Source organism: Eupeodes corollae, chromosome 3 (genome assembly GCF_945859685.1).
Source record: "Eupeodes corollae chromosome 3, idEupCoro1.1, whole genome shotgun sequence".
In the NCBI taxonomy this organism is placed as follows: Eukaryota; Metazoa; Arthropoda; class Insecta; order Diptera; family Syrphidae; genus Eupeodes; species Eupeodes corollae.
Window position 1 is genome coordinate 111,229,046 of NC_079149.1, and position 12,873 is coordinate 111,241,918.

The 12,873-nt window shown below is 34.9% G+C and overlaps 1 protein-coding gene across 1 annotated transcript in view; it reads left to right on the forward strand.

Annotated features, from left to right (window-relative positions):
• Positions 1-12,543, forward strand: part of LOC129952088 (protein Wnt-6) — a 40,046-nt gene extending 27,503 nt beyond the window's left edge. The window contains exons 2-4 of the mRNA XM_056064516.1: positions 6,965-7,185; positions 11,554-11,948; positions 12,026-12,543. Of these exons, the coding sequence (XP_055920491.1) occupies positions 6,965-7,185; positions 11,554-11,948; positions 12,026-12,487 (1,078 nt within the window). The 3' untranslated portion in view covers positions 12,488-12,543. The remainder of the gene's footprint in view (positions 1-6,964; positions 7,186-11,553; positions 11,949-12,025) is intronic.
• The last annotated feature ends 330 nt before the right edge of the window (positions 12,544-12,873 follow it).

Here is a 12,873-nt window from a genome sequence, read left to right on the forward strand (position 1 = left end):
CTTAAACGTGAATGCTTGAGTGTAGATTTTTTGTAACAAGAAAAGAAAAATCAAATGAGAATTTTAAAAAAATGTGGAAAACTTTGGAAAGGGGTTTGAATTATATAAGTTTGAAATTTAAAAAATTGTCTGTCCCTAATAGTCCAAACGTTCATCAAGAAATTTCAAAATTTTAGACTTTTGCTGAATAAAACACTTACGTGTTTCCTTTCATTAAAACGGTGCATCTGAATAAATGAAAATTTTGGAAGAAAACAAACTAAAATCTGAGAAACAGAAAAACTTATACATACATATGTCTTAAGCAATCAGCAGGAAGTTAGGAAAGTCGTTTTTTGCTTTTGACCTTAGCGTTCAATTTTTGAATAGAAAGATCTTAGGTTTATTAAAATGAAACTGAATTCCATTTTCCTAAAATATTCAAAGTTTTTCAAATTGTTTGTGGTTTTGGCTTTCGCGAATCAACGGTTTCTTGAAAACTGAAAAAAATGTCAACTTGTAAACAAATTAATATTTGAACTTTGATCACTCAATTTTTGCCAATTTTAAGAATGTTTTCTGGACTTATTAATATATTTACACTATACAACATTGCAAATTCACTTTTAAAGTCTACGTAAGTGGAACACCTTCTTTCATCGTCTTCTTCTCAAGAACTGGCAGAGATATCAATTTTGAAAAAAAATTAAAATTAAAACATGCCAAAAAGACTTTTAAAATAAATGAGTGGTCCCAGTGGCTGCCATTTTGTTTTGGTGACATCTGTCAAATCTTTTGTTTATTATTCAGTTGTTTATGCCAAATCACCGTACAAAGTTACGCAATTGAACATCAAGTTCAAATGATAAAACTTTATTATCAAAATGAGTGTTCCTTAACGCAAACGTTGAGTGCATTGCGCCTATTTTACGGTAGATGTGGTGGCACTTCGCAGTCGATTCTTCAACGTTCGGTTGCCAAATTTGTGACGACCGGTTCAGTAAACAATCATCCAACACTCCTTAGTTCAAGGAACGCAAGATCGGACGATAACATCGACGCGGTCCGTGAAAGTGTACAGCAGAACCCGAGACAGTCTATGGCCTTTCAAACACTTCAGCTTTTCAAATTTTGCGTCGGGATTTGGGCCTACACCCGTACAAGGTCCAACTGACCAGGAGCTCTTGGGGGTGAAACTGACTTTCATGTAGACACAGGAAAAGCTATATGCTTGTATCCCCGTGGTGGCTCCTGGGAACAAGTTAGAGAAATCAGTGCAGCTTGATGATGATTGATACTGTTGCAATTCATAGTTATTGAAAAAGGCCAGCTTAAAATTGCACTGAGGACATTACAAATTTTAAGATCGATGGTATTGAGAGACCGTCGTTCTGCCTCATTAGTTCGAGGTAGACTTACTGATAAAAATTGTAAAAAATCCATGAAAATCGACAGTTGAGTCGATATTTATATATGATAAAAAGTCAAGAGTGGAAGTAAAAATCATTTTATAAAAGAATGAAGAATCATTTTATAAAAGAATGAAGTAATTGTAGATAAAGCTCGGTGGATTGAATCCCACATAAAATCAGGTGACCACTTCTAGGATTATCTTCCCTAGATGGCTCCACATCTAAGACCTAAAGTATCACATCATTGAAGATGTGGTACCACGGAATATGTTACAGCCCCATGGTTAATTCCATGAACATATATGGGATGGCCTCCTTATGAAAGTATCGTGGTGGCTGTGGTTTATCCTATAAGCAAAGGGTATTGATTTTTCATTGTTTACCCAGAAAGAGAAACTTACTCGAAGCATTTACCAAGGAAGAGAGGGTAAATCTTGTGAAATACTTTTAGCGAATTTCAAAAACTAAGCAACAAAGCAATGCAAGGGACAGCAAGTTTAAAAGCTTGCCAACAAATAAGGGCTTATAGCCAGGTGCTTTTGTTGCGAGTAATTATCTTAAACTGACAGACGAGCTCAAAAGCTCATGACCAAAGACAACATCGTTTGTTCTCTGACTGGGTTCCGGATCCCCAATTTCGGCCACAGTCAACCGCGAGCAGAACATAACGATGATAACTAATTTCTTATAGCCCATATTGAACCATATGGACCTAGAGGACATGTGGTCCCAGCAGGGCTGCGGGGCGCTAAATGCCACACAGCAACGCCACGATTAACATTTTCCATGAACGGTTTAAGGGTAAGATAATCTTACGCAGGGTTGATGTGAATTGGCCACCAAGGTCATGCGATTTGACGCCGAAAAACTTTTTCCTATGTTTCTTGAAGTCGCAGGTCTATGCAAATAAACCATAAGGTGAACAATATACAGGCCATCGCTCAAATTCAGCCGGACCTATGCGGAAAAGTCATTGAAAATTGTGCAACTCGAATCCATGCCACCGTAAGAAGCAGAGGCTTCTACACACAGCTTTTTTATTCTATTCCAACATCTAGCCACCGTTATTGAAAACTCCTTTATTTCAAAAACTTGGTATAATAGAGTTGTTAAGACAACAGATTGTTTACAAGAGCATAACTTACTTTTAAACCGCGCGTTTTTCTGTTGAAAACCACTTAAGCTTGAGTGCTTTAGAATAACTTTAAAATTTTTTTGAGACAAGTCAAATCTACTAAATAATGAACATTTTTCGAATATTATATTAAATAATATAAATATTTCAACTAAATATAACAAAGGGATTAAAGATTTTGAAATAAATCACGGATTATATTGAAAAAAAGCTACTTCATAAATTTAGCCTCAAAAGATATACGTGATTTTTCGTATTCTCAAAAAGTAAACTCTCTAAAACCTGACTTGATACACTAACTATTTTAAAATCGAACTTAAATTAAGACCACCAAACCCCATTGGGAACATAAAATTATATTTCCAATAAGAAAACCTTGTCGACAAGTCTATTTTGTAACACTGTAAGAAATGTCGAAAGGCGGGCACGTTGTACGACCGATTCTCATTCTACGAATGTGCTATTATTATATTTAACCCATTTCATAATATTAAGAAATGTAATTCTAATTTTCAAAACTGTAACATTCGTATCATTAAATTTTCTCAAGAACAGTCTTGCTGCAAAACTAGTTTTAAAAAATGTTCAATAAAATTATATTTAATATTTAAAATGTATTATCTAATACATAACTTCACATGTTTTGCGTTCAAACTAATATAAAGGGAATTTAATTATATTGTTTTAAAATATCTCCAAAAATGGAAAAACCTTAGACCATAAATTAATAAATTGGGTGGCGCAATAGTTTGTGTGAGATTTAGGGCCTAAAGACTGACAACTCTCAACCATTCCTGTGTGCGAGTACTGTAGTCAGAGATGGAAGGGACCTACAGTTTTAAGCCGAATCCGAACGGCAAATTTATAAAGCACTTTTCATGACAAGAATTACTCTTGGAGAATTTGTCAATTTCTCGCAAGAGGCAGTACTCGTGAAAAAACTTTAGGTGGCATAGGCAGGGATCGAACCCAAGACCGCTCGCATGACAGTGAATCGCACTAACCATCATGCCACGGGTACTAACCTTAGATCATAGAACGACTTAAAATAAATTTTAATTAGTATATAATGAATATGAAATGCTCATAAATTACTTAAAAAAAAAACCATTTAAGTGTTGTTTGATAACAGCAATTCAAAAAGAAATGTTAAGCCGCTCAAAATTTGTTCTAAATATAAAATGTTAACAAAGACAAGTGATATATCCTTCAAAGTAGTTAAATACTTACTTACTTGCTTAAGGTGGCGCTACAGTCTGGGGCGAACCTGGGCGTCAACCAAAATGCGTCTCCAGCTATAGCTCGGTCCCTAGCTAGGTGTCTCTAGTTTCGCATGCCAAGTTGGTTGAGGTCCTCTCCCAGCTGGGTGCGCCAATTAAGTCGCGGTCTTCCTCTACTGCGCCGTCTCTCGGGATTGGATTCGAAGACCTTCCGGGCTGGAGCTGGATCTAAGCTGTTGGACTTTAATTCTGCTATCTAGGTCAGTGTCGCTGTACAGCCAGTACAGTTAGTCGTTATATCTTCTCCTCCATTCGCCATCTATGCGTACGGGACCAAAAATCACCCGAAGAATTTTTCTCTCGAAGCATCCTAAGACGATCTCATCTTTCTTTGACAGGGTCCAGGCCTCAGCGCCATTAATGAGAACCGGGATGATGAGTGTCTTATAGATGGCGATTTTAGATGCTCAAGAGGGGAATTTCCTTTTCAGAAAAAAATATGCTTGAACGTTTCCAAGATTTGGTATTTTTCTTCGTTATCGTCCAGTCCAAAATATTGGTCACTTTTTTCAGTTTTCCATTTTTTAATAATTTTACAGATCCTCTCAGAATAATATTAAACAAAACAAACTTCCTTGGTCTCAAGTTTTATTGCCAATATCTGATCAGTTTTCCTGTTTCTTCTTCCACAAACTTTTCCGTTAGACATAGTGACACTAGTTCCTTCATAAATGCAGGATTCACTCAAAAGACAGTAACTTTTGTAAATGTTAATTGTTCAGCAATTCTAGAAACCACAACAACTTTTATTTCTAACATATGCATTTCCTGTACTTTTCCCGATATTTTTATAATTTGTATCTTAATATTTTTCATGTGCCAATCAATAAGCAATACAACTAGCATTTTAACGATCGGATATGAAGTAAAATTGTTAAAATAAAAACAACGGATGAAGTCTAATGTTTATAGTGTAGTTGGTATTGATGATTAGTTATTTGTCTATAAACAAGTTCAGCAATAACTAAAGTGACTAGACAAAGTACATACTATAGTATTTTTAAGATTCAACTTCAATTGATAATAAAAAGAATAATTTTATTACCAAATGAAGACTTGAGCCTTTCGGTTTGGTCTAGACTACTATACAGAGTTTAGTCTAAGTCTGGGAAAGCTATAAATCTCTAAGATTATGATCTTACCTAGAAAAAAAAACTGCGTGCCATCATCAGCCGCACTATCTAAAACTGTTTTTATAATTTTCATTTACAATTTTATGATCAAAACAAATATAAAATCGGTACCAAATATCTTTTTTTTTCTGGTTTTAACAATTCAAAACCCCAATCAAAAGATAATAAAACGGCGACGACTACGTCAGACATTGTTTGAAAAAAAAAAAAAAAAAATACAACTAGGTATAGGCTCCATCTATCTGTGTTATTATGTAAGGTTGCAAACAAAATTTTGACTGCATGCATAATATCATTAAAAGTATCTAAACCTCAACTTCTTAAGTAAGTGGTCTACAACAATAATCTTGTATCCACACATAGATACACTTTTCCACGAAAATCAAAATAAGAAAATCCCATCAGAGTTGATTGATTTGGTAAACAAAAAACCCCGTACCGGCTTCAAGGTGCCAAAATAACTAAGTCACTTGTTTCCTGCCGCGCCACCATGCTGCTCTGCCTCTTTATACACCAAAGATGCCCGTTCCCTCGCATCTTCCAGATATATAGATAGGTAAATGATGATGATGCTGTGTGTTGTAGAGTCAATTTATAATTTCATATCAATTGCCCTGGATTCTGGTATATTGAGTTTGCTTTATGTAGATATTTAATGTTGGGGCAAGGAAGTGGGAAAATTCATGGAATATGCTGCAGACGTTTGTTTTTATTGCCACAGCAATTAAATATGAAATAAAATGTGTGCTTTAATATGAAATAGATGTGTGCTTAGAAACAGGATATATTTAAAGGTGAAGATTATGTTTATGTATCTTTTGGATACGAAGGTAAATTGTGGTATAATTAGATCTCTAGTTAGTCATACAATAAATGCAAGATATTATGGAAGTTAAAGCGATGTTTACTTCTCGCGAAACAATGTTTTTTTCCCTTCAATCGATAGACGGACGAGTTGCCAGGGTAGGAGCATCCAAAGCACAGCAGGTGTGTTAATTATTATACCAAAGAACAATTTTCTAATCGAATCGGATAAAATTTAGATAAATCGTTGGCAATAGAAATTCATAAATGCCTTTTAATTAGTTTTGTTGATTGCGGGGTGTATGAATGCTTTTTGATCGACCATTATCTATATGAGTACGAGTATATACTCGAAAGTGTATAGAAGAAAAAAAGTTCAATATCATCATTGAAATTAATCGAAAAGCTTAATCGAATTAGAATTAGATTTTATTGAAAGAGATGAATAATGCAATAAAATTCAATTGAATTAATTAATTCAAAACAAAGTAGTTCTTGTTTCTTTCTTTAAATAGAAAATTTTATTAAGTGCGGCAATTATTTTTGCATAAATGATAAAATTTAAGTGATTTTTAAGCCAATAAGAGGTTTCTTTTTGAATATTTCGATATAAGAGCAGATGTCTTCTTGCTGGTGTTTTCTTGTAACATTTGATAAGTAATGACTACTTAAGGAGCAGCTAGCTTAAAAAATACATTAAAATAGTCAAAATTCACTTAAAAAATGTTGAATATTTTGAAATCACATATGGTAGGCAAAACATAAGTAGTTTTGGGTTGTCTTAGAGCACACCCGTAGCCCTGACGGCTAAGATTGATTATCATTATTAATGACATACTTTTCTCTTGACAATGAAAAAAAAAAAAGACTCGTATCTTGACATCATGAAAATAGAACCTCTTAATGTAAAATATTAGAACACTGAGGCGTATACGCGTCTTTTGTTTAATGTTCTCCATTATGTTCCTAATCATATGTACATATATGTATATTCAAAAAAACAACGTTATAAGTGAGATATCATATATATACAACATCTTCCCTCCTAGCCCCAAGCTCTCAAACTCTTTTCTTCTTTTAATTCTTAGTTTGTTATACGTGTTGCAGTTCTAAAAACCCTACATTTAAACTTAAATTAAGTCTGCAAAAGACGTATGCTTTTGAATGTCTATTTTAAACAACATTAATTTGCCATTCAACTTTTATAATTTTTACTTACAGGGCCGAGGGTTCCAACATACTACTTGATCCAAATTTAATGTGCAAGAAGACACGACGCGTCCGCGGTAAATTGGCAGAAATATGTCGGCATGATTCTGTACTTCTGAAAGAGATCATCAATGGCATTAATCTGGGCTTCCGAGAATGTGAATTTCAATTCAAGAATCGGCGATGGAACTGCACATCACTGCGCAAAAGCATGAGAAAAATTTTAATGAAAGGTAAGTCCAAAGTAGTATAGTTTTAAAAGTCTCTTCCATCTGAACTCTGAGGCAAGGATGTTAAGCCCAAAGGTGCTGCTCGTTGTTTGTGTTACACCATCACCACCGAATGAAATACAAGACTGTACTGCGCATCATGTGCGCTTAAGATTGCTTTTGCGCTTGCGAATGCGCATCGCACTGCATAGCATTATGCGTTGCAGTAACGCGTATACAATTGTGCTTAAAGCCCCAACCGAACAACGAAAGCCGCTGCACCATAACATCCATCCTTGACATAGGTATCATACACACACATATCCATAATAATATATTGGTACAGTGTGTCGCTGATAATGTCCGTCTGCTGCACTGTACTATTTCGTAAAATGCGCACTGCAGTATACCTATGTGATTTGTGAAAACAATTTTCCAATTAAATTAATGAGATTTTTTGTTATGATAATTTCATCGCTCATGGAACATGTCGTTCCATGTCGGTGTTGTCTCTCTGCTGTTGACGCGCAGCTACTTTTCAAACGCAACTCAGGTGACATGTGCACATAGCTTTAAACGCGCGCAGTTTGCAGCTCACATCCTGCCCGCGCATCTGGAATCTTATATCCCCATTACCTGCCCTGACGTACAAAGCTTACAATATGGGGCACAACAAGATATACAGAACTTTCAAGATACAACAGCTCTACTCTGACTCTGTGATGTTGCACAGGTTTCGGTATGGCGGGCGACTTGCGGGGCAACTTATAGGACTCGTGTATATTTATGAGATCACGCTTTAGCCCATCGGTGTCTGTGTGTTGACAACAAGTGGAACTGTCTGTCAGGCTGTGTCTATCTGTCTGTCAGCGAGACTGCTGCGGCCAGAACAGAGCTCCGGCGACAGCGGTGAGGCAGCCAATGTATAGAATAAAATATGTGTGTAGCACAGGTTTCGGAAACTAAAGCGAGGTCGGCGAAATAAATTCCATTCAGAACGCAATGGACGGTACATCCAGGCATCGCAGCAAGCGATGCTCAATCCCCAACCAATATCGAAGGATACTCAAGGGGATACCTGCACAGCACATTGCACGTACCTGATACAAAGTCCTGATGCCTGATGATGGACACACACACTTCTTGACCTCGAAACTAATCACCTTAGAGATGCTTTGAAATGCGCATTATTTTCTTATTTTCACTTCCGATGCGATGTTCTGAGGTGAAGTAAGGTGGTTTAACAAGCTCCAAAGGTTCGTCCAAATAAGAGACGATCGCTCATTAAGTCATGTAATAAATTGTCGTCGGTATATGGTACGGTGTATGATGCGTTTAGTGCAGCCTGCATACCTGATGACAACCAACCAAAACGACTAGCGACCAACGAACGCGACGACGACGCAACGACGACTTTACCGCACATCAAGACACAAAGTCGGTCGCACGATATGAAGCGAATTAAGTTTATCGCGCGTTGTCATCTCAAAGCTATAAGGGATACCACTTTGATTCGCATTAAAGTGTCCAGAGTATCAATTTAAGTGTCCAACTTAGTTAACTTATTTGAAATTTATTGCGAAATTGAATGGAACTTAGACTTATGGTGCGTCATCATCAGCTGATCCATTTGTTCCTCGTTTTTTATGTTCTCTGATTCCATAGAGTCTTTACTTATGGGCGATTTTAAAGGCAATTGAGTTTTCATTATATTCGCTTTGAAGCTTTCGAGACCAAAGACGCGAGGATTAATGATAAAATTGTCCCTAGACAATTACGACGCACGATGAAATAGAGGAATCAGATCAAACTGCGATTAGAAATATAAACGGAGTTGGTTAAAAAATCTAAGATGAAACGAGTTCGAGAAGCGAATCAAAAGTAGACTTATCGTAATTTATTACTCTTTCTAAGCTAAAGTAAGAAAGAAAGAATTTGACTAATCTAACGAAGCAGATAAGACATAACTGTCAGCCAAATTGACACATCGCCGCTATCAAATCTTAAAGTTAGAAAATCTTTATTTTAAACCATCTACTAAAATCTTTCAAAATATTTGCATCGTCAATTAATTTCTGAGAAACCTGAGTTTTAAAAATATTCTCATGTTTTTCTTTCAAAATCTCAAACTGATCTTATTTTCTTTGTTCAGAAGACAAACCACACACAATCTTTGTAGGGCTTGAATTCAAATATGTAATTGTCCTCCGTCCAGTCACCCGACATTTTGTATTTGTTTAAATAATTTAGATGTCAATTCTAAACTACTGAAAATGGTCTTTTAACACCTATCATCCAACAGCCACTATAGTGCTACTGGAAGCCCTCTTTTTTGGTGGGGGTGCAGAGGCACACACATATTTGCTATTTGTGACAGTCCTAATTTGTTTTCTTCTATTTGTTAAAAAAAAAACGTTTCTATAGGCAAATGGTGGAAGAAGAAGTTGTTCAGTCGTTGAAGCGTTTACCGAATTTAAAAACTTACTAATCACCGCTAATTGTTACTGTCTATTTGTTTCTCATGAAAAGGTAAATAAAAAAATAACACAAATATAAGAATTTAAGACACGTCACGCACTTTAACTAAGATGTTACGTGACGTTGGTGGTTTGGTGTATATTTATAAATGAATGACGGGGCAGTATGTCAATGCAAATTCTATAGAAATAGACACAAAAATATACCATGCCTCCTTCTGGAATTACGTGGAGGTAAACACTTTCTTCCTTTATGATGTCATACATATTTATGCATAGGTACGCATACAAATTCGAGTTTACGCACTATGACAGTATTTATTACCCGTTGTTGTTAATTTTAACAATAGCACGCTAATAACTTTGAGAAAAAAAATATATTTAATGATGTATATTGTCTAGTTGGCAAAATAGGCTGTATTCAAGAGCAAACAAAATACATGCGGAAGTTAAATGACGAGGAAACCATTTTGTTATGCTTTTATTTGTTAACATTTTGAAGTCTTAAAAAATGACACTTAAAATAAGATATTTAGCCGGAAAAAATCGTCTTTTCGTTTTCTTCATTGATCAGTAGTAAATCACTCACTATTAACGCGTATTTTGCATTTTTTTTAAATTTTTTTAAACGGAAATCTCAGTAGGAAATAACATTTAAAATAAAATAAATTAGATGTTTTTTTTTAAATTGGTTATTTAGGAACTTCACAAGAAACCTAATTGAAAGTGTTCACGTTTCTTTTTTAGGTCTTTTGTATTTCCCTTATTTTAAATTTGATTTTATGAAGTTTTCATTTAACAACTCATTTGGTTTAAATAATTTAGGACAGAGAATTATAATGAAAACATTTTTTTAAATTGTACTTGTTTACAATTTTGATTCAAATAGTTTTCTTTTTCCATACAAAATTATTTTATTTTAAAGGTTCTTTATTATAAGCTCAAAGATAATTATGGTTATTTTGTACAATTTGGAGAAACGAGCCATGACATTGATAAGAATTTACGAGCACAGAAGGGGCTTTGCTTAGGTATTTAGTTAAGTTTAAAGTACATATTTTTAAATATTATATCTGAAGCTAACATTATGAATTTAATTAGTGTTTATTGATGATCAGTAACAGATGGTGTGAGCAGTACCATGCGTCCTTGAAGTTAGTAATGGTAACACAAATTAATGAGAATCAACAAGAACGAAGTTTTCTACTATATTACGAAAAAATCACTCTGATATCCATTATCTTAGAGAAGCTCCGATTAGTTAAATTCTGAGCTCAAGTTCGCAGCTGAAAAAAATTCAAATTAAATATTTATTTCGAAAATGGTTTATTTCTTTCAAAAACTGGCCTTATTAACACTTTATTTAGAGAGGGAAACGTTTGAGGTTTTTTGGTGCGGGCTTGTTGGGTTACTTGTGGTTAAAAAGTGTATTGGGTAGGTGCGTTTTTTGGGGGTTGGAGAGGGTGTGTATGTTGGATAAACTATATTGAAAACTGTTTATGCATCATATTTGTACGAATTTCAATGAGACCTCAATCCTCCATGGAATTCTCAAAAGAACTACGTATTTCCCGAACTAGCGAGCTTCCGTGCACGAAATTTCATTACCCTCACGTTTTTAAACGTGGCACACTGAGTCTTAGGTGAAACATTTGTAATTTTTTAAATACCAATACATTTTAAAGGATTTAATAAAACGCTAAGATGTTGAAAAGAATATTAAACTAATTGTCTAATATTAAGACAATTGCTAACTTTTAAAATTTTCAACCCCTAAAACGAGTTGTTAATTCAGTTGTAGATTTTTATTTTTTAAATTTTTATTGTTTTCGTGAACGACACAAAAAATATTGAACCAATTCTATTTAATTTGCAATTTTACAACTTATTTTTGGTTTTTCATTATTCATTGCAGATACCAGAGAGACAGGCTTTATAAATGCCGTTACAGCAGCTGGTGTGACATTTGCCATGACAAAAGCCTGCACAACGGGACATTTGGTGCAGTGTTCGTGTGAGAAAAGCCATCCGCGTAAGAATCTCCTATGGTCGATGGGTGGCAGTACCTTTGAAACTGAAAACCAAGACCCATCCCAAAAAAAGAACCGACACCATACGAGCATAGCCAAACAAAAGAGAAGACTTTTCAAAAACATCGCCATGCCCGATGGCGACTGGGAATGGGGTGGATGTGGTGATAATGTTAATTTCGGTCTTGGCCAAGCGAGAGCATTTCTCGATGCTAAATACCGAAAACGTAGTGATTTGGGGAATCTAGTTAAACTACACAACAACAATGCTGGTCGATTGGTAAGAAAATTTTAGAGATATATTTGTTGTTGTTTAAAAAAATAAAAACAAAAAATTCAAATCAAATTTCAATTTAGGCAATTCGTGATTTCATGCGACTTGAGTGTAAATGCCACGGTCTATCAGGCTCATGCACGGTCAAGACTTGTTGGCTGAAGATGCCAAGTTTACGGGAAGTAGGTAACCGCCTCAAAGAGCGATTCGATGGAGCCTTTAAGGTTGTGGCACGAAATGATGGCAATAGTTTTATGCCCGAAAGCGAAACCATAAAAATGCCAAGCAAATATGACATTGTATACGCAGATGAGTCGCCGGACTTTTGTGAAGTCAACACAAAAACCGGCTCCCTGGGCACCCATGGCAGGGAGTGTAATGCAACTTCGCAAGACGTTGACGGATGTGATTTGCTGTGCTGCAATCGGGGTTATGACCATCGAATAGTCAAGGAAAATGTCAATTGTAAATGCGTCTTTAAGTGGTGTTGTGAGGTGACTTGCAGTGTATGTCAGCAGCGAAGAGATGTGAGCACTTGCAGATAGAGTTGTTTTGTTTTACTTCTCTTTCTTTCTTCTTTTTTTTTTGACAAAATTGCAATTCTAATAAAATTAAAAATTATTTATTTTTTAGTTATTTTTTTGTGATAAATTATAAAATATACATACATGAGTTACTTAATTATATTATTATCTATTAATTAAATAAAAATAGTTATTGTTATGAAAATTTTGTTTTTGGCAAACTTTTTACCGCAAACGTATTATAATGTATAGGAATTTTTGCTTTTGTTTAAAATGAGTTTGAATAATAAGAATAATTAACTTAGTTAGCGAATAAGAGAAAAGTTTATAAAATAATTCTAATGTAATAAATAATGTTGTGTAAGAAATGAATGCATTTGCTGATGATGTGAAATAAATGTCTTCTT